The 25,195-nt window shown below is 35.9% G+C and overlaps 2 protein-coding genes and 2 pseudogenes across 3 annotated transcripts; 1 reads left to right on the plus strand and 3 right to left on the minus strand.

Moving 5' to 3' along the window:
• Positions 1 to 727: 727 nt before the first annotated feature.
• Positions 728 to 2,818, plus strand: LOC140990062 (thaumatin-like protein 1; annotated as a pseudogene).
• A 1,043-nt stretch (positions 2,819 to 3,861) lies between these two features.
• On the minus strand, positions 3,862 to 13,775 carry LOC140989661 (endoplasmin homolog). Its single transcript, XM_073458974.1, has 15 exons — positions 13,465 to 13,775; positions 12,843 to 12,963; positions 7,987 to 8,140; positions 7,812 to 7,892; positions 7,310 to 7,421; positions 7,058 to 7,184; positions 6,809 to 6,947; positions 6,553 to 6,670; positions 6,216 to 6,415; positions 5,899 to 6,114; positions 5,644 to 5,809; positions 5,257 to 5,398; positions 5,009 to 5,159; positions 4,480 to 4,884; positions 3,862 to 4,385 (listed from the first exon to the last, which is right to left on the minus strand). Exons 1-15 carry the CDS (start codon positions 13,529 to 13,531, stop codon positions 4,128 to 4,130), a joined length of 2,457 nt encoding a protein of 818 aa, XP_073315075.1. The 5' UTR covers positions 13,532 to 13,775; the 3' UTR covers positions 3,862 to 4,127.
• A 1,423-nt stretch (positions 13,776 to 15,198) lies between these two features.
• LOC140989902 (uncharacterized) lies at positions 15,199 to 20,199 on the minus strand. Of its 2 annotated transcripts, XM_073459428.1 has the most exons (4): positions 20,122 to 20,199; positions 19,958 to 20,031; positions 18,283 to 19,112; positions 15,199 to 17,237 (listed from the first exon to the last, which is right to left on the minus strand). In XM_073459428.1, exons 3-4 carry the CDS (start codon positions 19,052 to 19,054, stop codon positions 15,352 to 15,354), a joined length of 2,658 nt encoding a protein of 885 aa, XP_073315529.1. In that variant the 5' UTR covers positions 19,055 to 19,112; positions 19,958 to 20,031; positions 20,122 to 20,199; the 3' UTR covers positions 15,199 to 15,351. The 2 variants fall into 2 exon arrangements, with proteins under 2 accessions (XP_073315529.1, XP_073315528.1); XM_073459427.1 differs by having other exon boundaries at positions 19,958 to 20,193.
• Positions 20,200 to 22,443: 2,244 nt separating this feature from the next.
• On the minus strand, positions 22,444 to 24,442 carry LOC140990063 (uncharacterized; annotated as a pseudogene).
• Between the last annotated feature and the right edge of the window lie 753 nt (positions 24,443 to 25,195).

A 25,195-nucleotide genomic window follows, 5' to 3' on the forward strand; every position in this document is an offset into this window, starting at 1 on the left:
ATTATGAAAATTTATGATATAAATATACAATAAATATTTTTTTAGACGTACAATATATAAAAATGTAGGCAATATTTATTAATTATATATATATATTTTTTAAAAATTACAATTTTCGGGTCAACTAGGGGTTGACCCGAACCCAACCCGATCATTTTTTTTTCGGGTCAGCTATCGAGTCCAACTCGATCTGATCCGAACCCGAAAACTCCAAACCCAAACATGATTTTTTTCGGATTGAACCATGTCGGGTTGGTGGTTCGTGTCTGATGTTGACACCTCTATGATAAATGTCCATGGACATGAAACCAACTTAATTTGGGTATTAGGAATCTAATTCTAATATAAAGCATTCAAAGAACTTTACACACATACAATGGATCGATATAAAGAAATTATCTATATATACTATATTAAAGTTAACCCCAATATTAATTAATTAATTTGGCATGTTGGTGAAACCTACTATAAGTATCTCTATAACTTTCAAATTCTACCATATTTACTTTCCACAATTTTCCTCTTCAACCCTTCCTTCTAACAAATGATTTAATACGTTTTCATTTCAAATTAAATTAATCATACACTATTAAAAAATTATGATAAAACATTTTATTTTAGTATACAATAACTATGCATTAATTTATAGCAATAGCAAAGTCATAAAAGTATATAATTAATTTCTCCCATGTTTTCTTCTTGTTGTTCTTCCTGTTGTCTATACACCATGATCCTCCCGTTTCTTGTCACATCCGTTGGTATGCATCTTAACTAGTTTCCATTTCATTCCGGTTAAAACCTTATATTGCATTTGTTAAGATTGTGACTTGGAGTTAACTCAATATTAAAAACTAACTCAAGAGAGAATAATTGTCCAATTCTATATATGAAACTCACATGAATTTTATTCAACCGATGTGAGATAACTAGCACACCCCTTCAGAACAGTTGTCTCAACTATGGCAGTGCAACACATAATGATATAACTTGAGCTCTGATACCATATTAAGATTAAGATTTTGACCTACTTCAACTTCAAAAACTATTTCAAGGGAGAAAGATCGTCCAAATCTATATATTTAACTCATAGACAACTATCAATATCTTACGTTTTCCCATTGTATATATTGTGAACCTCTTCATGATTCTTCTTCTTTTTCTTGTCAGGTGTTGTTGGAGCTAAATTTACCATCATAAACCAGTGTGATCACAGAGTGTGGCTGGGAATATTTCTCAATGCGGGTAGTGTCAGTTTAGAAACCACTGGTTTCCAGCTTCCGCCAAGCGGAACACGATTTTTCCAAGCTCAACCTGGATGGTCTGGCCGATTTTGGGGGCGTACTGGTTGTACGTTCGATACCACCACTGACCTGGGAAGCTGCACCACAGGCGATTGCGGCTTCAACATGATAGAATGCAACGGCGCCGGAGCAAACCCGCCAGCCAGGGACGGAGCCACCCCAAAGGCTGGGGTGGGCTCCAGCCCTAGATAAAAAAAATTATAATTATTGTATATATAGGTAATTCTAACCTACATTAAAGTTGTCCAACCCATAAAATAATTACATTTAATAACTTAGCATACTAAAATTATCTTCAACCCATTTAATCATAAGAAGAATCAAATTACTCTATAAAATACAATTTTGGAAGCAAAGACTTGGATTTGAAAAGGGTTGTACGGCGGAGTGCCTCGATTGAGTTAGCACAAGATGAAATGATAGATTTTTGCTACTTAATTGGTTTATTCTATTTATTATGTAGAAAGATTCAAAATGTAGCCTGATTGAGTTTGTAGTTATTTCTTAGCTTATGTAGTGATGAAATCATACAAGATTAGATTTTTGTTATGTATAGAGCTTGACATTAACTTCCGTATGATGTATATTTTTAGTTGTTTCTGGATTTTCTGTTTTTCTTTGAAGTAAAATCATGTTATATTTGTTTATGTGCATAAGTAAATAAGTGATTTTTCAATGATTTGTCAAGTGACTGCGACATACTATTTTGAGTTAATTTGAGTTTTTGAGACGATAATAAATTATTTTACAAGGGTTTTAGTAAAGTGAAATGCTTATGTTCTTGTCTTAATGTTATTAAATTCCCAATATGTGTTCATTCCTCCTATTTATGTGCTTGGATGATATTAATTATCGAAGTTAGTTTTGATGCTCATTTAAAATATTTGGTGATAACTTTTGCACCTTTCATTTGTGATGATCTTCTCATCCTAGACGTGTGCTGATAAAATTTGATTTTATTGAAATATTTATTTTAGAAACCAATAATCGACGAGTTTTATTCGATGAAAAACAACAGGACACATATTCAGTAGCTTATATCTAGTTCATGTCACTATTGTTTATCGTATCATTCAGCTCAAGGTCAAAAAAATTTCTGGCTACGCCCCTGCCGCCGGCCACCTTAGCGAATTCACTATCGGCTCCGGCCAGCAAGATTTCTACGATGTCAGCCTCGTGGATGGCTACAACTTGCCGATGTTAATCCAACTGGTGGCCTGTACAGGTGTCTGCGGTCCAACCGGGTGCATAACTGATCTCAACTGGAAGTGTCCGGCGGAGTTACGGGCAGCAGGCGTGCAGGTTTGCAGGAGTGCATGCGACGCATTTAATTGCCCGGAGTATTGTTGCAGCGGCGCGTTTGTTCACCCGCCACTTGTCAGCCATCGGTTTACTCAGAAATTTTCAAGAGTGCCTGTCCGAGAGCGTATAGCTACGCTTACGATGATGCTACGAGTACATTTACGTGTGGTGGAGCGGCTTATACTACAACATTCTGCCCTTCACTCACTAGTTAATAGTCACCTATATTCTTTTTCTTTAATCTTTTTTTATTATGGAAAAATACATATATTCTTATTTGGATTCTTATTCGGATCGCTTTCATTTTATAATAATACATTTCTTCAGTAATATCGCAGCAGAAATGGAAAAACCGAGTTATTTACAAACCTTTTTTTTGTAGCCAAAAACAAACGAGAGACTCTACAACACCGATGATGCGGTGGCTGAGTTACCAGTACCACCTCCACCAGCCACTGGCACCATGGATGGTTTTAGTTCTGATCAGCCGCGAGGTAACCTTTCTACGTACGTGGCTGCTGAATTTTGTGCTAGGTGGCGCATCCGATCATTCCATGCATTGTTATCTTAAATAAAATTTTTACCCAACTTCCCTTTTCTGAATTCGTCCACACTTGCAACGTTGAAATTTTGTTAGCACCATCTTACCAGTGACACTGCTTTTTAGAAAATTTATGACTCAGTTATTCGTTTAACAGAGAATATGATTAGAAACAATTTTTTATATATGCAGTTATTTGGAAAGAAAGTTTGAAGTCAAGTGGAGTGACGTTCACATGAATCCAAACAAACGAAAACCTGATTCTCGCAGGCAGTTGAACTATATAACAAAAACACACAAATCTTGTTCGAGTACCCCCGGATAATTCAGATTATGTTTGATCAGGTCAAATTGCTTCGAACTCGGAAAAAATTTACTTTGCTGTAGTAAAAGGCATGAAATAATAGAACAAAGACGTTAGCATAAATTCAATTTTGAAATGACCCCAATGTTAATGATGGAACCACGGAAATGGCCTCGACGCAAGGATTGACCCAAAGATTTCACAAGCAGGATATAACAGGTTTCAGCGATATGATGCAATAAATTTCCGAGAGTTGAAATTAGTTAACAAAAATATAATACAATTTAATGTTTTTCCTTTATGAACCATCTCGATAAAACAAAAATATAATACAATTTTATGCAATAAAACCCCGTTTGATCGAACTACCATGAACCATCTCGATAAACCATTTTCGTATTGAAATCAACAGGTGCATAGAAGAGATATCTAGTGAATAAAAATAACAGAAACAAACTACCATTTTTCAACGTTGCAAAGATGAAGCACTTGAATTTTGAATACAGCAGCACCAAAAATAATCAGTGATGGTGTTCAAAATGATATAACAAGGAACACTCAAATTTCTAAACTCTGAAAGGGCACCTTTTCGCCTCCGTGGACTATCTCGACAGAAGGGACTGCTCTAAGAAATGATTCCTTCTACAAGATCATCCAGATTTAGCAGATAGATACCGACCTACAATTCATCTTTCACATCAGATTCTGGTTCTTCTTCAGTGTTGGAAGGAGATTGTGTTTCTTTTACAATGGATTCAGTCTCAGTTTCTTCAACGTCATCTTCCTCCTCCACTCTTGCATCAGGGCTGATGTTGAGACTATTTTTCACTGAACTGTAGATTCGGCTAGCAAAATCCTTTGGATCGTTGAGTATGAATCCACTTTCCATAAGGGCAGTTTGATACATAAGTTGTGCTGTTTGCTTAACGCTTTCATCCTGTGGAAGAAATTAAACGAAACTTTCTTCTTTGAGTAAAAGTAGCGACGAAATCCCAAACAAGAAAACTAATTTTTTCATCGAGTCGATATACCTCAGGATCTTTTACCACTCTCTCCCGAAGCTCCTTGATAATAGGGTGTCGCGGGTTAATTTCGAGCACCCTCTTTCCACGCATGTAAGCTTGCTTATTTGCATCTGACAGTGTTTGAGACTGCATGATCCTTTCCATGTTTGAGCTCCAACCATATTTTGATGTCACTACAACACATGGGGAGTCAGCCAAACGATTGCTTATCTTCACATCATCGATGTTCTCGCTGGCGAGAGCACCCTTCCACCATTTGGTCAGCTCTTTGAATGACTCCTTGAGTTCTTTGTCTTTTGAATCCTTTCCAATTTTCAGACCCTCTTTAGACACATTCTGGAATTTTTTGTCCTCGTAATCCATTAAATATTGCATCAGATATTCATCTACAGGATCAGTGAAGAAAATAGCCTGCAACCACAATAAGGGTATGACTCGTAAGAGCAAGTAAAAAACACTCGCAGGGATTAAAGGACTAGAAAGGATGGCCAATATCAAACTAGTTAGCAAATCAGTATGATAAATTAAGGCCTACCTCATAATTCTTCTTTGTTAATCTCTCGAGGAATGGAGATTTCTCCAACTGTTCCTTGCTTGTTCCAGTAATATAAAAGATATCCTTCTGCCCTGATTTCATCCTTGATATGTATTGGTCCAGTGATGTTAATTTACCATCTGACTTAGTTCTGCACGTACCATACAGCAGAGTTGGAAAAAAAAATAGAAATTGTCCACCCCACAGAAAATTTTAAATAAAAATTTATAGTTAAACCATGAACTTACGTCTCAAATCGAAGAAGTTTTGCCAATCGGTTTCTGTTAGTGGCATCCTCAATAATACCAAGCTTAATTGACTTGCCAAATTCATTCCAAAATTTCGTGTACTGACCTTTCTTCTCATTGCTGTCATCAGATTCTTCAACATCTGAACCAGCATCAGATTTCGTATAAAAAACCATGTGATGAATTTTTTTTTATTGAATTAGAATTGAAACTGGAAATATAGTATGCCAATGATAGGACTTTGTTCAATTTAAGAAATCAAGAATATAACAATTAATTAAGAATATCAAGAATATAACAACAAATAATCATTCATATGATTGACTCGCAGACTTGAGGGACACATTTTTTCCAGCTCTAAAAGTACCTAATTCTACGAGTGTTTACCTTTCTTCTCTTTATCATAAGATTCATCAGGATCCTCCTCAGCAAGTTTGCGGATCATATCGAGGGCCTTACGAATAAGTTTTTTCTTAATTGTTTTCAAGCTGCTGTGTTGCTGCAGCATTTCTCTTGATACATTAAGTGGTAAAGTATCAGAATCGACAAGACCCTGGTCATATAAACCGAATAGTTTAAAAATTAGGTCACCAAGCACAAATTCGCTAAAATAAAAGTGTGCTTTTTATAGAGAAAATTTACCTTCAAGAAGTTCAGATACTTGGGTAGTAGGTCATCAAATTCATCAGAGATAAAGACCCGCCTTACATATAATTTCAAGTTGGATTTCTTTGAGTTGTAATAACTCTCATACAAATCTTGAGGAGCCTTAGGTGGCACAAACAACACAGCCTTGAACTCGACATCACCTTCTGCGGTGAAGTGACTCCATGCTAGAGGCTTCTCATCACTGAAGTCCTGCGGTTTGGAATAAATGTCACTCAAATTTGAAACATATCAATAATTGCTATCAAAGACCTTTGTCTACACGGGGTCCGCTAGAGATTGGAAACACCTACCTTGGCCAGAGAGTGATAAAATTTCTCGTATTCTTCATCTGTAACTTCTTTCGGATTCCGCAACCATACAGCTTTCATATCATTCAAAAGTTCCCACTCATAGGTAGTTTTCTTTACTTTCTTCGTCTTGGGTTTCTTCTCATCCTCTTCTTTCTCAGCATCATCTTCCTCTCCTTCATCCTCGGATGATTTACTTTCAGCTGTTAATGGAGCACAGTAATTAATGACAAAATGAGCAACCACTAGAAACTAATTCAATTTAAAAATTATGTAAAGTTAGACAAGGTGACAAAATATGCACAACTCTTTAGAAGAATACACAGATGATATATCATACGTGTTTCCTCTTCGTCACTTGACTCATCTTCTTCAGCAGGTACCTCTTCGTCCACTTCTTTGCTAGCCCAGAGGTGGATGGGGAAGTTGATAAATTCAGAATACTTTTTGACCAATTCCTATAACACAACAAAAAGCATTACATGATGAAACATCAGATAAATTGCAATAAACCAAAAAACACAAAGGGAAAGCAAATGAATATATGCATTCCCCTACAGGAAATAAAATTGTCACCCAAGAATGAATTCACTTACCTTTAGTTTGTTCTCATCTAAATATTCTTGAGCTTCATCTCTGAGATGCAACCTAATTTCGGTTCCCCGTCCAAGTGGCTCATTCCAAACATCTTCAGAAATGGCAAAAGCTCCATCAGCTTTTGACTCCCATACATGCCTGGGAAAGACAAAATTTCAAACAATCATGGCAGTAAAGAGCAGAAGAAAATATCTGATAATAATGATAATAACCTAATAAATATATGAAAGCATAACTATAACACATACTGTTTATCATCATTATGTTTGCTAATTACTTCAACGTAGTCAGCCACAAGATATACAGAGTAGAATCCAACACCAAATTGCCCAATAAGGTTAAGATCTCCACTGGTCTGCATTTTTTCTACAAATGCTGTATAGAAAACACTAATTGAAGTTAAAAACAAGGAAAATCCGACCTGTAAATGCTTTCAAGTAAAGTAAAATCATTAACTGTTGAGCCATCATAATTCATACATAATACACACACACACACACCTGAAGTTCCAGATTTAGCGATGGTTCCCAAATTCTTAATCAAATCCTCCTTTGTCATTCCAATACCTCTGTCACGAATTGAAAGTATTTTCTTCTCTTTATCCAATGTAATCTGCATTTATTAATTGGGTTCATGATAAGTCGTGTCCATTAAATTTCAGGAAAATATTTTCATTATACATAATGACCAAACAGCTTAAAATTCCCCACAAGAAATCTTCACTGAACAGTGGAGAATTAAAACAATCATGATGTTAACACTCAACAGGCAGTCAATATATAATCAAGCAGAATATGACTTCCATAAAATTCTAATGCACAGCCACTTAACAGACTCCAGAGTACTTTAATGAAAATTAAAAAAAAAAATTCTTTAGAACATTGGAAAAAATTGCTCCATGAATCAGCGATACTATAATCATAATGTTTAAAAGCTTCCTTAGAAATGCTAAATGAAAAATTAGCAAAAATCATTAAACTGTAACCGATATGTACCACTAACCTGAATCTCGAGTTTCGTATCATCGCCTTCGCCCAAAATTTCTTTGTCAGTGAGTGACAGGAATCTAATCTTGTCCAGTGCCTAAATTAGCAACAAACACACATCAAAACACAAGCTCTTTACTACAGAAGTTGATGTATATAACATCAAACAAAGGGGAACAACAAAAACTCACATCAGAAGCATTAGAGATCAACTCTCTCAAGAAAATATCTTTATTGCTGTAAAGTGAGTTGATAATTATGTCCATAAGGCGTGAAACTTCAGCCTGGAATTGAAACTTCTCCGCGTCGGCACGAAGAGTTTTTCTTGATATGGACTCGGATTCTCTAAATGACAATAACAGCAAATCACAAACCAGAATTGTTGGAGTTAATATCTTAGGACTAACTATTTCAAAGTACTGTTAGAATAAATACCAATAATTCAGGATTGTTTGTTTCTTGACTTTTTCAATAGCCGTGGCCCTCAAATAAATTTGTGGACTGTTTTTTCTCTCCTTTCAGTTAGAGTTGTATGGCTATATAAGCCTTGTTATCAATAAAATCCATTAGGAATTTGCTTACATTTCCGTAACATTTCTATTAAGCCTTACAAATTGGTATCAGAGCCTCGTTGAGAGGCCTGACCGTGAGATTTCCGAGTGTGGTTAGGAACTGCAGTATCCTAATCTAAGAGAGCAAAACACTTGAGAGTAAGAGTGAAACACTTAGGGAGTGATTGAGAAATGGCAGCAGAAGGAAACATTGGTTTTGCTCAACCTAGCATTCCTAAGTTCGATGGAGATTATGACCACTGGAGTATGCTGATGGAAAACTTTTTGCGATCTAAGGAATACTGGAATCTCATCGAAATTGGTTACTCTGAACCTGGAGAAACAGAAGTTTTGACAGCCGCACAGAAAAAGACATTGGATGATCTTAAGCTCAAGGATTTAAAGGTGAAAAACTATCTCTTTCAGTCAATTGACAAGTTAATTTTGAAAACCATCCTTCAAAAGGACACGTCCAAACAAATTTGGGAGTCAATGAAGAGAAAGTTTCAAGGAAATGCAAGGGTTCAACGTGCACAACTCCAGGCACTTCGTCGAGATTTTGAAATTCTAGAAATGCAGGTTGGAGAATCGGTTTCCGACTACTTCTCAAGAGTGATGCTGGTTGCTAATAACATGAGAAACTATGGAGAAGACATGCCAGATGTCAAAGTGGTGGAGAAAATTCTACGGTCCTTAACAGAACAGTTCAACTACATTGTATGTTCTATTGAGGAGTCAAAGGACATGGATTCTCTCACTGTTGATGAGCTGCAGAGCTCCTTGATTGTGCATGAACAGAAGTTTCGAAGGAGAAATGGAGAAGATCATGTTTTGAAAGTAAGTACGGGGGAGAAGTTTCCTACACGTGGAAGAGGTAGAAGCACATTTAGAGGACGAGGTAGAGGAAGAGGAAGACAAAGTTTCGATCGAGCCACGATTGAATGCTATAAATGTCACAAACTCGGTCATTATCAATATGAATGTCCTGCCTTGGACAAGGAGGCAAATTATGCTGAGTTAGATGAACAAGAAGAGCTCTTGTTGATGTCATATGTAGAGATGAACAACGCAAAAAAGGAAGAGGTCTGGTTCTTGGACTCGGGATGCTCAAATCACATGTGTGGAGATAAATCAGTATTTCATGAGATGGATGACACCTTTAGACATGTGGTAAAACTTGGAAATGACACTAAAATGAATGTACTCGGAAAGGGAAGTGTGAAGTTGATGGTGTGTGGAGTAACTCATGTAGTCACTGAAGTTTATTATATACCTGAACTCAAGAATAATCTTTTGAGTATAGGTCAACTACAGGGGAGAGGCTTGACCATACTATTTCAATCAGGAATGTGTCGAATATATCATCCTCAAAAGGGTCTGATTATTCAGACAAACATGACAGCAAACAGAATGTTCGTTTTGTTGTCTCAAAAGGAATCATGCTTCAACACCACAACACAAGACACAACTCACCTATGGCATTGTAGATATGCTCATCTCAGCCACAAGGGACTAACTCTGTTGCAATCAAAAGGTATGGTTACTGGACTACCCCAATTACCAGTTTCCTCTGTTGTGTGTTCCGATTGCATGAAGGGCAAACAACATCGTGATCCAATTCCAAAGAAAAGCAAGTGGAGAGCAACTCAGAAATTACAATTGATTCATGCAGACATCTGTGGCCCTATTACTCCTGCTTCCAACAGTAAAAGGAGGTACATATTATGCTTCATAGATGATTTCTCTAGAAAAGCATGGATATATTTTTTATTAGAAAAATCAGAAGCATTTTATCTCTTCAAGTGTTTCAAAGTGTTCGTGGAAAAGGAAACTGGTTTGCCTATTAAGTGTTTGCGTACAGATAGGGGAGGAGAATTTAACTCTATGGATTTTAACGAATTTTGCAAGCAGAATGGGATAAGAAGGCAGTTAACTATGGCTTACACTCCGCAGCAAAATGGAGTAGCCGAACGCAAGAATCGAACGATAATGAACCTTGTGAGATCAATGTTATCAGAAAAAAAGATGCCTAAGACTTTCTGGCCTGAAGCAGTGAGATGGGCAGTGTATGTTTTGAACCGATCACCTACACTAGCTGTTAAGGAAATGACTCCAGAAGAGGCTTGGAGTGGAGAAAAACCATCAGTGGAGCACTTCAAAGTATTTGGATGTATTGGACATGTCCATATTCCAGATGCTAAGAGGACGAAACTCGAAGATAAGAGTATGAAATGTGTACTTCTTGGTATTAGTGATGAGTCAAAAGGGTACAGATTGTATGATCCTATTACAAAAAAAATCATTTTGAGTCGAGATGTGTTTTTTGAAGAAGAAAGTCAATGGAATTGGGATGCAGGCTACGAAAAGGACCTGTCAATAGATTTAGAATGGAAAGATAGTGAAAGTACTACCCATGATGAAGAAGAATGTGAAGAAAATACAGAAGAGGAAGAAGTTGAATTTGATGAAACCGAAGATGCCATGTTTCCTCAAGTACCAGTGATGAAGTAGGCATGAATGCCAGGGAGAACAGAATTAGACATCCTCCCATGTGGATGAGAGACTATGTTTCAGGTGAAGGTCTATTAGAAGAAATGAATATGGCACTTATTGTATCTTCAGATCCAGTGAATTTCGAGGAAGCTGTGGAAAGTCTGAAATGGAGATTGGCCATGGATGAAGAAATTAATTCTATTGAAAAAAATCAAACATGGAAGTTAGTAGATTTACCAGATGGGGCAAAAAGAATAGGAGTGAAATGGGTCTACAAAACTAAACTGAATGAACTCGGAGAAGTTGACAAATACAAAGCAAGGTTGGTGGTTAAAGGTTATTCCCAACAACATGGAGTAGATTATACAGAGGTGTACGCACCTGTAGCAAGAATGGACACTGTGAGGATGATCATAGCACTTGCTGCAAACAAAGGCTGGAAGCTTTACCAACTAGATGTCAAATCTGCATTTTTATATGGAGAGCTAAGCGAGGAAGTTTATGTGGAGCAACCGAAGGGGTACGAAAAGAAGGGAAATGAGCAGAAAGTGTACAAGCTGTATAAGGCGCTTTACGGACTAAAACAAGCTCCAAGAGCTTGGTTTAGTCGGATTGAATCTTATTTCATTAAGGAGGGCTTTCAAGCAAGTCACAGTGAACACACTTTATTTATCAAACGAAGCAATGAAGGTAAGATTCTCATTGTGAGTATTTATGTTGATGATCTTTTGTTCACTGGTAATGATGCAGATATGATAATTGAATTCAAATGTTCAATGAAGAAAGAGTTTGATATGACTGACTTAGGAAAAATGAGATTTTTCCTTGGAATAGAAGTTCTACAGAAGACAGAAGGCATTTTTATTTGTCAAAGGAAATATGCAGCAGAAGTGTTGGATCGTTTTGGGATGAAGGAAAGCAATGCAGTCTGTAATCCCATGGTTCCGGGGTATAAATTATGCAGAGATGAGAAAGGAGTCAAAGTGGATGAGACTTATTTCAAACAGATTGTGGGAAGCCTCATGTATCTCACAGCCACACGACCTGATCTCATGTTTGTTGTAAGTCTGATTAGTCGATTTATGGCCAATCCAACTGAGTTGCACTTCCAAGCAGCAAAAAGGACCTTAAGGTATTTGAAAGGAACCATGAATTATGGAATCTTCTACAAGAAGGGAGGAGCAGAAAACTTGTTGGCTTTCACAGATAGTGATTATGCAGGAGATATGGAAGATCGTAAAAGTACTTCTGGCTACGTGTTTATGATGAGTGAGGGTGCAGTAGCTTGGTCATCTAGAAAGCAGCCCATTGTCACTTTATCAACTACTGAGGCGGAGTTTGTGGCAGCAGCAGCTTGTGCATGCCAAGCTGTTTGGATGAGGAATGTTTTGAAAGAACTTGGTTATCTACAAGAAGAAAGCACCATGGTGATGTGTGACAACAATTCTGCCATCAAGTTATCCAAAAATCCAGTCTTACATGGTCGGTCCAAACACATAGATGTGCGATTTCACTTTCTCAGAGATCTTACAAAGGAAGGAGTTGTTGATCTGGTTTATTGTGGAACTCAAAATCAAGTTGCTGATCTGATGACAAAGCCGCTAAAATTGGGAGATTTCCAAAAGTTCCGTGAAGAACTTGGAGTGTGCACTGTTCCTGAGATGAACTAATTGCATTATCAATAACAATAAGTTCAAGGGAGGAATTGTTGGAGTTAATATCTTAGGACTAACTATTTCAAAGTACTGTTAGAATAAATACCAATAATTCAGGATTGTTTGTTTCTTGACTTTTTCAATAGCCGTGGCCCTCAAATAAATTTGTGGACTGTTTTTTCTCTCCTTTCAGTTAGAGTTGTATGGCTATATAAGCCTTGTTATCAATAAAATCCATTAGGAATTTGCTTACATTTCCGTAACATTTCTATTAAGCCTTACAAGAATACAGATTGATAGGCTAAAAGTGACAAACAGCATTTATATAAATTATGATGATAATAACACCTTTTAACAACATCAGAATCTGTAGATAATCCATGGGGAACAGCTCCGATCTTATCTTCCACTTTCGGTGGATCAACAGGAGCATCCACATCAATTTCTGCATTTGCATGTAATTTCCTACCTACAAATTTTGAAATTCAGTTCCACAACTCCAATTAAGCAACATCAATATCATTTCAAACAAATCCTAGGCATAAAACTCAACAGAACACCACTAACAATTTCAAGGATAGCAGTACTTGTTCGACTTTATCCGGAAGAGCTGTAATCTCAATAGTACGGGAGAATTAAGCCTCCACCCAAAACATTTCTCAGTAAAAGAGTAACAACACTCTCCGATCGCAGTAAGAAACAACCAGGGACGTCTTACGTATCCATTAACGAAGAATTCTACTAAATGCTTGACTACATTAAATATCTTAAACTCGTTTCGATTTAGTCCTATAGCTAGGATAAACATAGACAGCGAAGCAATGAGATCAAAAAATTACAAAAAAAATCACACTATAGATGCATTTCAACCAGATCCTCGTCATTAAACATCAGAACAAGTATCGAGTGACAAGCGAAGCTAAAAATCAGAAGCAAAATAAAAAAATAATCACAAAACATGTTTAAGTACCTTGATCCGGCAGGAGAAACAGAAGGCATATCAAGAAGAGAGCGGAAGGGATCGTCCACTTCCTCATCGTGCGAATTCCTATTCGATCTCAGGTCAGATTTAGCAGTTTGTGCTTTCGAATTTTGGGTGAGTGAACTAGTAAATATTATATAGTGAGTGTTAGAATAGGCCTGCTGCCACGACTTAGAGCAATCTGATTGTTTTGGATCTGCCATCGTGGAATATCAGACGGTTCAGATAAACTTCTTACCACGTGGTTAATTTTGATTGGTCGATACAGGTTTATTAGACGTGGAGATGGAGAAGTTTTGGTGGTTCCGGAAGCGTCCGAGAGGAAGACTTGGGGAAGACTGCATCGTGTGTGGAGGGTTGATAATGAATGGGCACAAAAAATGAGTGTTCTAAAAAGTCCGTTTAAGCTTTGTTTAAGCGTGGTTTAAGTGCGTTTAAGCTCGAAGCTCGACACAAACGTCCCGCTTCGGAGAAAGCGGAAAAAAGCGATCAAACTCGAATTAAGCATAATTAAAGTGTTTAATTAAGCGTCCTTAAGCACAATTAATCGCATCTATTTATTTTTAAATTTTTTTATTTTGAAGGTATGTCTTTTTATTTTAAAATAATAAATTAGGTTTATAATTTAGATGTTTGTTTTTTAATTTTAATTATGATTAAGCGTGTCTGATAATGATTTGACAAATATTTAACATTTATAATGTGTTCTAGTTGCAAAAACAAATAAAGATTGTAATTTTGATATTTTTATGATTTTATAAATATGAGAATTAATGTATCAGACTTAAATTTATCATATTTATGTATTATTTTATCTATTTATTGGTTTGAGATAATTACAATTACACTAAAGTTAAAAACGCTTTTTCACGCTTAAGCCTGTGCTAATCTCGCTTAAGCTTGAAAAGCTTGGAGCTTGACATCCGCGCTTCGGGACGCTTCACGCTTTTTAGAACCTTGCAAAAAATGGGCACCAAGTTTTTCATATAATTTTTTTTATACTTATAAAATCGTTTCAAGGATAAATTTTATAAAATAAATTTCCGACCCTATCTAAATTATAAAAAAATATTACTTTTTCCAGATAAATACTATATAGAATATAATAATTTCAATTATCTGAAAATTTATCAGTCAAATAGTAAGTATTAAGCATCATTCTTAAACTAGTTGTTATCAACTTATAAATATTATGACGAATTTCAGATTAGAAAGAAATGGTTTTGATAAATATATACGTGTGCTTATCATAACTCGTTAGTCATCGGTTCAACGGATTTTTGGTATTAAAAATAGAATTTTAATAATTTATATTATATTCAACAATTTCTGATATACAGTGAATTTCTCAATAGGATTTGAACATAAATAAAATTATGATAATCTATCAGATAAAAAAAGAACTAGCAGATATGGTAAGTTTCCCAATAAATTCATCGATTTCTTCCTGATTCAAATGCATAACACATGCAAGGGAATACATGATCGTTATTTCACATAAGGGGTTTCTTTTTAGAGAAACATGCATTTTTCAATTTTAGAAATACGTGTTCAAAAAATTCCGTGAGTCTCAGCACCGATCCCTAATCAAATCTTAATGATGAATTAGACTGGTAGTCATAGTCATTCTTCAACATATAAGGTTTCTAAAAATTAATTAACGAGTTTTCTAAATTATAACTGAGGTTAACTTTACCCCCTCTATAGTATCGTAGGCACGAGTATGACATGTTGATAGAAAGTAAAACGCAGCTGTGAAAATATAAATTACTGTACTGGTTGGTCCTAATCTGATTTCAAGAAAACCATTAGCATGTTCTGGTTGGTCCTAATCTGATTTCATTTCAAGAAAAGCAGACCAGATATGTATATAATCTATTTCCACGGTGGTGTAAAATTTCTAAATGGGTAACGTTCCAAACCATCATCTGGTATTTCTTTTCGCTTTCCACTGACGACTGAACTGACGGTGGGTAAGGCATGAGTCCTCAGCTGATCATCCATAGACCTGATTGGACCTAAATTTAAGAAATCTCTGAGGACTAAAGGGTCCCTACCTCCATCTTTAACCATGGCTCCAGAGTTCAGAACGAAACTGCTCCCTGAAGGGCCAGCTCCATCTGATGGAATTGAGCTCATCATGTTTGATACGAATAGTGGTTGAGAGAAACCAGCGCCAGCAATTTGGGGGATAACAGGTGATCCTCTAGAATCTACCATGTAAGGAATTGCTTCTCCAGATCCACATAAAGAGGAGGAGAAAGGCGAAGCAGCAACTTCCGGAACAGGTGCAACGTTTTTGTAACCATAAACTGACGAATGCGCGTATGGAAGAACAGATCCAATCACAAAAGAACTCTCCGTACTACCCACTTTAACATCAAGTGTAAGCTCTGGAGTTCGGCCATTTGGAAAGGGTATCGTTTGTGGAACGAGATCTTTGGGATTGACCTTCACTCTGGCTCCCAAGATGGAAATTATGGACTCATCTGTTTTAATACCCCCTGAAACATTCACATTACTTGAACAGGAAATATCATAAGAATCATTTAAAAAAAATGGTTGATCATTCAGATCAATAATGCTTAAAGGCTGCTTCGATGATGCTGAAGAAGAACGAGACTGATGTTGGCGGTCATTTTCTTTGGGCAAGTGGTGCCCTATCCTCGAAGCTGATGGAACTCCATTGTCTTCACTTGTAAGATTCAGATCCAAATCAGGACGTTCAGATTTTCTTGAATCTGTTTCCATAGAAGATTCCCAAGAAGGAAGACCAGAATATACAGAAACTTGTTTATGGTGCAACAGGTCTCTCGTATTGCCATCTCCACTTTCAGCGATATTCAGGTCAATTTTATAAAATCCTCGGGGCGGCTTTGGAGTGCTACGGAGAACCCCAATGGTGAGATCCTCATTGGTTGAAGGACTTTGATCAGGTGATGCAGGAAGAGAATCATTTTGGTCAGCTGACCCTTTCCAGCCAAGATTGCCCGCAAACTGCATAGGAGAAACAGGGAGTCCATGAGCGTCCATTGAAGCAGAAACAATGGATGTCGTTCCGGTTTGATTCCCAAGATGATCAATATCTTCTGAACAAACTTCTTGATTCAAGTCGAATTTACATGGGCCTTTTCTTGCTCTGGCTTCTTCAATATCAACCTCGGTGACTTGAGAGGTTTCCATATCTTTGGTGGAGCTACTAGTCTGTGCCGTGCCTGGGTTTTCGATGCATGTTGCAAACTCTTGTATTGGTGAAGCTTCAGCAGACAACTCCGGGATATTCATCACCTTATTATGTGATCCCTCGTTATCATGGGATTGACTTTCACTCACAGGGTCCAGGTTATATGGCTGCCTAATATGACCTTCTGGTGGTTTCTCAGAACTGCAACCTTGTTCTTTGGAATCTACAGCTCCACTCTCCACTTGTATGGAAATTTGGCAAGAAAGGTCTAGAGATGAACTTCTGCATTTGTTTTCACAACTGCCATCATCCACGACATCTTTTCCACCAGAATCAATTTTAATAAAAGGTGGACCTTCATCCCAAGAATTTTTGTTCTCATGTTCCATTACAGATTTATTTGCATCTGCGGCATCAGAACTTGCAGACATAGCTTTGTTTTCAGATCTGTTAGATTCTTCGAGAGAGACTGACTTCTCAGATGAGCATTCAATCTTTGGGGCATGTATCAAATCACCAGTTGACTCTAACTTAGGAAACTCCGCAAGACCATCATTCATGCCTTGTCTTGGAACAGCTGGAATACATGATTCCACCATTAGTTATTTGGGGCGCAAGGCGCACTAAAGCGCAAGGGTGTCTTGGGGCCTGAGGCCCGAGGCGCAAGGCGAAGCGTACGCTTTATCGAAGTAAAGCGCATTTGATACCAATTTTAAAATTCAACATATATAAAATATTTTATACGATTTAAATTAAAAACTTTCACAAAAATAAAAAAAATAATATAAATAAAAATTCATTAGCAGATAATGTTGCATAAATCATAAAGTAATAAACCAATATTGAAAGCAACAGTAACATACTTGAGACAATGTGTTTGGCTTATAATAATAAAACAAGATTATTAAGGAAAAATAAACTGCAACAACATTATAATAATAAGATTATAATAATAGGCTTGATCCTAAATCCTAATAATAAAACAAGATTATAATAACAGATTTGATCCTAAATCCTAATAATAAAAGTAAACTACAATAACAGTATAAGACAATAATTCTTTTCCTAATCACATGCCACAGCAACAGTAAGACATCAAGCAAAGCCATGCAGATTGTAGGGCTAGCACAGACAGATGATCATTGACCACATACAAAAAATCCTATATTGTAATCCACAAGGCACAAAACCACCAACTCTTAAATACTCACAGTTTTTTAAGAAGCAAACTAGCACAGAAGATGAAAAACACTAGAAAAGAGAGAGACGAACAAAACCAGGGAGTTTCAGATGTAGAGAAAGGCCGCTGCGCTACTTCAGAAAGAATTTCAAGGAACGGTAAGAAAAAGAACGCAAAATCTGATTGTAGGGCTTTTTTAAAACATTAAAAAGGGCTTTTGTTTGTTATTGGGCTTGAGTTATAAATGGTGAATCGCATCGTGTAATACCAAAGCGCACAGGCGCTCGCCTTTTTGCAGCGGCGCGCCTGGGCCGAGGCGCACCCCAGGCGCGCGCTTGTTTAATGTCGTGCGCCTGGGTGTGCGCCTGGCTGCGCCTGTCGCCTAGGCGCAGCCAGGCGCTCGCCTTTAATAACAATGATTAGGTAATGCCAATTGACTCACACATAGGAAAACCCTCGGCAGGTTTAGAAAAAGGTAGAACGACTTGATCTGAAGCTCTGTCATCCCCAACCGGGGTATCTAGTATTTTGTTCGAACTGCATGCACCTGCAAATGGATCACGATGAAGAGCTTCAGAAACTGTAGAGGGCACTTGTTCATCCGTAGCTGATTCCTGGCCCTTATCCAGACCAGAAAAATCACTGGAAGGAGAAGAATATCTCGAAGGTGATTTTGAACATCCACTACCCCTTTGAACATGATCACTTTCATCCATTTCATCAAGTAATGCTCCAACTTTCTCAACTGATACAGAGTCAACACCATTTCTTTTAAATTTCCAGCTTTCAAACAGCACTCGAGCTTTACCTTGTACCTTAGAGCTACCATGAACTAGGAGATCCTCGACAGTCACCCAGATTTCAGAGGCAACCAACTTTCCGTCGTTCATATGCAGTGTTTCAAGGGCTTGGAGTAGATGAATAATTGTCTCTTCTGGAAATATTTTATCTGAGTCATTATTGAACTTCTGAACAGCCTTCAGCCACTTATCAATAAATTGAACTCCATCTAACAGAATAAAAAGATCAAGACAATCCTTGTTCTCAGTAGCAGCAATGGTACTTGCAAGTGCCGAACACTGCCTGATTGTGTCACCAGCATTGGCAGTACCATTTCTTCCCTTCTGCATGACAGCCACAAGTTCCATGACTCGAGAGGGGGATGTCAGCCCATGATTCATCTCAGTCAAAGTGAAAAAGTCATCCAGCATCATAATTTCTCAAAAGCTAGGACCACAATATACTATGCATTTCCCTGAATGGTCCTTTGTCCTGCAGTAATTTAAAGAAAAGTAAGTTTAAGAACATAAAATTCTAAACCAATAATTATCAATTTATAAGAAATTTATATTCTTATAATTTGAATTTAAATGCAAATGTAACTGTTATAGCCTCATAGGTAACAACTGTTGAGTTAGAAACGAATTGACATTGAGAGGTTAAGGCTGGAATAAGGTGGTTATTTGTTGTGGAAAAAAAGTGATGGAACATACCCATGAAGACGACAGAAAAGATTTCAGTAGCAATCAATGCACAGAAATAAGAAGAGCATTACTTTTTCCCTTCAATAATCATCTTGGTCAATTATCTTCGTTGGTGGACTATAGAACCACAAAAAATTATAACAGAACCGCTAAAAATTATAAATCAACATAGTCCTGTGCCTACTAGAAAAAAGAGTCATTTTTATAATATAATGAGAAAAAATAATACTCTATACTGAAACATTCTTCAACACCACAGTGGCTCAACTCAATTGGGCGGAGAAGGACATAAATTGCAAGACCTGATATTCCCAAATTCATTGACCAATATTTGGTGATATAATATAATGTATGTAAATCAGTCGAAATTATATATAATAATTTTACACAAAATAAGACAACAGATGGAATAAAGAAGTAGCTATTAAAAAATATCAAAAACTTGAAGTCCACTAATCAAATCAAACCCAAGCATAAAATACAAGTACATAAAGAGAGATCAATAAGCCAATAAATCACATACCAACTACAGTGTATCGAGTTTCTTTTTATTTCTTTCAGAAAAACTAAGAACAGCAATAAGAATACAAGTAAAAACCCATGATGAATTAGCAGTCTAGAGAATTCACACACCACTTCAGCAATGCTCCTGGATTTCTGGTTTGGTGTATAAGTACTGGTTATTCCACGATGATTGATTCAATTTCCTGGAAAAAGAAAAAAAATTCAGAATAAATCAATAATAATTCTTCATGCACCTGTCGAAACATGTGAATATCTTCATAAACAGCCCTAACCATTAAACACCAATTGAATTACTCTGATTCAACTAAAAATTTAAACCTAGCATTCAGAGAAAAAAAAGCCCAGAAANATTTTGAATACCTATAGACTTTTGTAGAGTTTTTAAAAGTCAAGTTTGAATACCACATGACTTTTTAAAATTCTACAAAAGTTTACATTGAATACCACTAAACTTTTATGGAGTATATAAAAGTCTAGTTTGAATACCTCTAGAATTTTAAACTCCATAAAAGTCATTAAAAGTCTATAACCAATACACTCTCCTTACAGTGTGTTTGGCAACAAGGATTTGAGGGGATTTTATTGGATTTGGATTTCAAAATCCTATTTTTACTGTTTGGCAAAGTGATTAAAAAAAGAATTCGGATTTGTTTAGAAAATTTCATGGGATTTCATGAGATTTCAATGAGTATATCCAAATCCCATCAAATTTGATAAGATTTGGTGGGATTTGGATTTTAAAAAAACACAATTACTTTTTTATCCAAATCTGATAAAATTTCATAAGATTTCTAAGGGTATGTTAGTAAAATTTTAAAATTCCAAATTCGAATCCTTTTTTCTCCAAACAAGAAATGGATTTGTAAATATCATTTTTAAATTTTAAACCAAACACCAAATAGAATTTCAAATACTTGAATTTTCAACTCCAATTCCAATTCTAATTCCAAATCCATATTTATAAAGAACCAAACACACTGTTAATATTTTTTTGAAAAGGTTCTTTTTTCTATATATTTTTTATTTTTGATAATATAAATTAGCCTTTTTGTTATCATAATTATTTTAAGAATTAAACACGAATCGATCATTTAATATGAAAAAATAGATATTACATTTGATGTTTGTTTTATCAATCTTTTACAAAAATTCATATGAGACGATACAACATGTCAATTTTATAATAGTGATTTCTTACTCGAGTCACATGTGTAGCATTATTCTTGGCATGAGTCATATGTATGTATGTGACAACAAATATCAATATATTTCTTTTTTCCATTATAATTTATTTGAGTTCTTATTCTACTCTTCAAAGAGAATAAATCGAGAACTCGATCTTGATTAATAAAGATAGTGTTTTATTAATAAATTGAAATTATTTAAACTAATAATTAATAAAAACATCAAATCAATGTAACAGTTAATGAGTGGTTGAATATTTAAGCTAATAAATAAATAGATACTCAAAATGAACAATATTGTTAGTTATCGTCTTTTAATGGGATAACTAGGTAGATGAAATACTACCTTGAACGAGTCAATAAAATAGAAATTAAGGCATTAGAGTCTCTTTCACATAATACCGATGTGTGGCCATCAAATAAAACATGAAAGACTTGCTCTGGCCATTTATGTTTAGAACTTCCTAAGGTGCGGTATTTATCTTACTCAGTTCCGATGATAAGCATTGGTCTCCGTATATGGGTTCGTTTTTGACCTCAAAGTAAAAATAAATTTTTGAAACAATGATTAATATCAGACGACGGTTATATATGATTGTCAAAACAGGTTAGATCCGTGACCTGCTCAACTATATAAATAGGTGAGTTCAATTGACAATAACACCCCCATAAAAATGTGGGTTGGTCGTCTATAAAATTGGCCAGGTCCACTAGACATATCCATTTCGTCATGTGAAATAGAAAGATTAGAATTGTAATTTTACCACTGTCGAAATGACGGAGAGTTATGATGGATTATGGCCCGTCCCATCTCGTTGGCTCATTTTGATAATGTTAGGGTTAGAACTGGATGTCATTCTACCAAATATTATGTTCTGGATAAAAATCATTATAATAAAATAAAATGAGGGAACGGAGGAAGCTTGTAAAGCATTTCCAGTTTAAGATAGTAACAAACGATCGGACACATACCAATTTATCGTTATTTGTTCCCTTTTATATTGTTTAATCAAGTTACATATTATTTTAACGCATTTACATATCTTGTATCTTTTTTTAGGAGTATAAATGATGACTTACGATTTTCTAATTTATTTCAATATTCAATTTCAAAGTTACAGCATCCATTATAATAACCTTTTGAATCATGTTACAATCACATAGACAAATCAAAATTTACATAAATTTCTTAAATTATATATCTAAAACTTTACAATCCTCCAGCAGCTAATATCGATCATTGTCCAAAACATAATCCAAGTAAACGTATTATTACCCTTAACTACATCCGCAGCAAGCTTCTAATTCAGTCGAGAGACAACTTTACATACTCCAGGGGACAATTGCCATTAATTTCGAAATTAGTTTCATTTGCCACCCACATCTTACTCTAAAGGAATGCGTTTATGGTTAAAGATTTAGAAAATTGGGAGCAGACTGCGGAGGATTGGTGAGCATATTGTGAACAACTTCTCTCATAGTAGGCCTGGTAGAGCTCTCATCCTCCACACACATCATAGCAATCTTGAACAAGTTAACGGCACCAGTCACCTGATACCCGGTAAGCCTACAGTCGACTACAGCCAGCAGTGTGGCGGTATCTGCATGATGTCTGAGCTAGCTCTGATGCTTTTTTCCTAACCCACAGGACAATGTCAACACCGTCTCCAAATTCCCCCACCGGCTTCTTCCCAGTGATCAGTTCTAACATCACCACCCCGAAGCTGTAGACATCGCTCTTCTGATCAACTTTCAATGTGTGTGCATATTCTGCCACTCATCAAATCCATGATCATTGTAGCTGTTACCACGCCCACGTCCAATTATGTCCCCGCTCCACCTTTGCCTATTATGTTCTCTTCTTTCAAGCATCCAAGTACATCCTCTGCTCTAAAGTCTAACCTCTGGAATGACGTTAGTTTCCAGGTTCTTGATCTCTCCAGTCTTCTCTTTCGGACTGTAATCCAACTTACAGGAAGCAGTAACAGAACAGTAATCAAGAAGATGATTATGATAACCATGATTGATGCACGCGTTTTTTGGGAATTTTGGGATGGACTTGAGGTTGATGGACAATAGGAGCTGTGGGGGAGAACAGAGCTTGGGATTTCCAATGAAAAACCGGTCGTCCAGGTCACGTAGAAGCCCCACTGTGGGCCTTTTTCCAGATAAATAATTGTAAGAAAGGTCTAATACTGTCAAACTTTTCATAATCCAAATCTCACTGGAGATTAATCCCTCGAGTCGGTTTCTTGACAAGTCGAGAACATTCAGATTCTGCAGACCTGGAATGTTACTGGGAATTGCGCCATTTAGATTATTTCGGCTTAGATCAATGAATGTCAAGTGGGAACTATCGGTAACTGAAGCTGGAATTTCGCCGCTGAAATTTAGCATCGTAAGTTTCTTGAGTTCGAAAATTTCATTCGGAATATGACCAGAAAGAAAACTTGTTCACATCAAGTGATAATATCTCTAAATTTATCAAGTTCCCGATCACTGGAGGAATCTTCCCTGGAATCCAATTATTAGACAACGAAAGACTTCCTAGGGCGGTGGCAGATATATCTTCTCGAAGCTCGCCGGTGAAGAAATTATCGATCAGTTCGAGCATGTCTAGCATGGGCAACCGGGAAAACCTTACCGGAGTAGATCCATTCAAGTAATTCTTCTTCATTCTGATACGACTCAAGGACTTGCACTCACCAATTGTTGCCACACAATAATTAGGCTTAAAGAAACAGATCGACAAGAAACTTGGCCCAATACTGGTTCAAAGGGTACCGGGGGATCTAATATCCAATTTGGAAAGCCCAAATTGAAGCTAATTTAGTTAATATTCAAAAAACGACAAAATGCGAGAAGATCAAAACTGAAATTATCGTTTCATAAAATAATTAAAAAAAAACTGTACATTGTCTGTCACATCTGGAGCTCAATATTTTTTTACTAGTCGAGATTAAATTATGAGGAACAAGCTCATAGACTTCTTATTTTTGTATGCATTTCAAAATGTACATAGAAGACTGTTACTTTTTCTAGAATTCGTATAAATTTACAGAAAATATAAATTCATTAAAGTGCATTTTATCTACTTTCTAATCGCATGCATTTTTCAGAACATAATGCACATACAATATTATCACATGTCACATTGATGATGACGATGATCTTATTATGTATATACTATTTAAAAAAAAATAAAGGTGGCGTGGGATGCAACAATACTTTTATATATAAAGTTAAGGACAAAAAGGAAAAGAAAAGAAAGTTGCCCACCTAAAGCAACCATGAATATAATTCTTTTTTTTTTTTAAAAAAAAAGAAAAGATTATTCAACAATTCTGCTCCTACCTTTAACGAAACATTACCTTTGCACATTCTTTACAAAAAACGATTTAGCTTCCATAGGCGACTGCTTTTCAATATTGGTATTTGATTAATTGTAGTATTAATGCAATATTTACTATTTATTTTTAACTAGTTTAGTATATATATTATATATCAAGTAATCCCGGAAATTAACATTTTTAATTTTTAATGTGATAAATATACAAAATTTTATATTAACGTTTAAAATTGCCTATTTATTACTAGGGACAGGTAAAAGTTGGCATTGACAAAGGCAACAATCACACGTTAAAATTCGAGTTTTACACCTAATATCCCAATTAGTGTGTTTGCTTTTATCTCTAGCTTTTTTATGAAGGAAAGGCTTAAACTTTTTATCTATAGTGTATATATAATTTGTTATTCTAATTACATAAAAATATGGGAATCCGTTTACTTTATCTTCTCACCATCAAGTAATCAAAAGACAGACGAGGGACGATTGATCTAATATACATATTTTAATTATAATTAAAGAATTTGTACCAAATATTTCGAAAAGTCGAAATTTGAATGAACAAGAGCGATAGTTTCATAATATGGATTGTTTTCCTTAGCTTTCTATACATCAAATGAGTGTGAATTCTATTTGAGTACTCAATTCAATTAAGACTTACAGTGTGTTTGGCAACCAGGATTTGAGGGGATTTTATTGGATTTGGATTTCAAAATCCTATTTTTACTGTTTGGCAAAGTGATTAAAAAAAAAAGAATTCAGATTTGTTTAGGATTTCATGGGATTTCAATGAGTATATCCAAATCCCATCAAATT

This window comes from Primulina huaijiensis, chromosome 12 (genome assembly GCF_012295235.1).
Source record: "Primulina huaijiensis isolate GDHJ02 chromosome 12, ASM1229523v2, whole genome shotgun sequence".
In the NCBI taxonomy this organism is placed as follows: domain Eukaryota; kingdom Viridiplantae; phylum Streptophyta; class Magnoliopsida; order Lamiales; family Gesneriaceae; genus Primulina; species Primulina huaijiensis.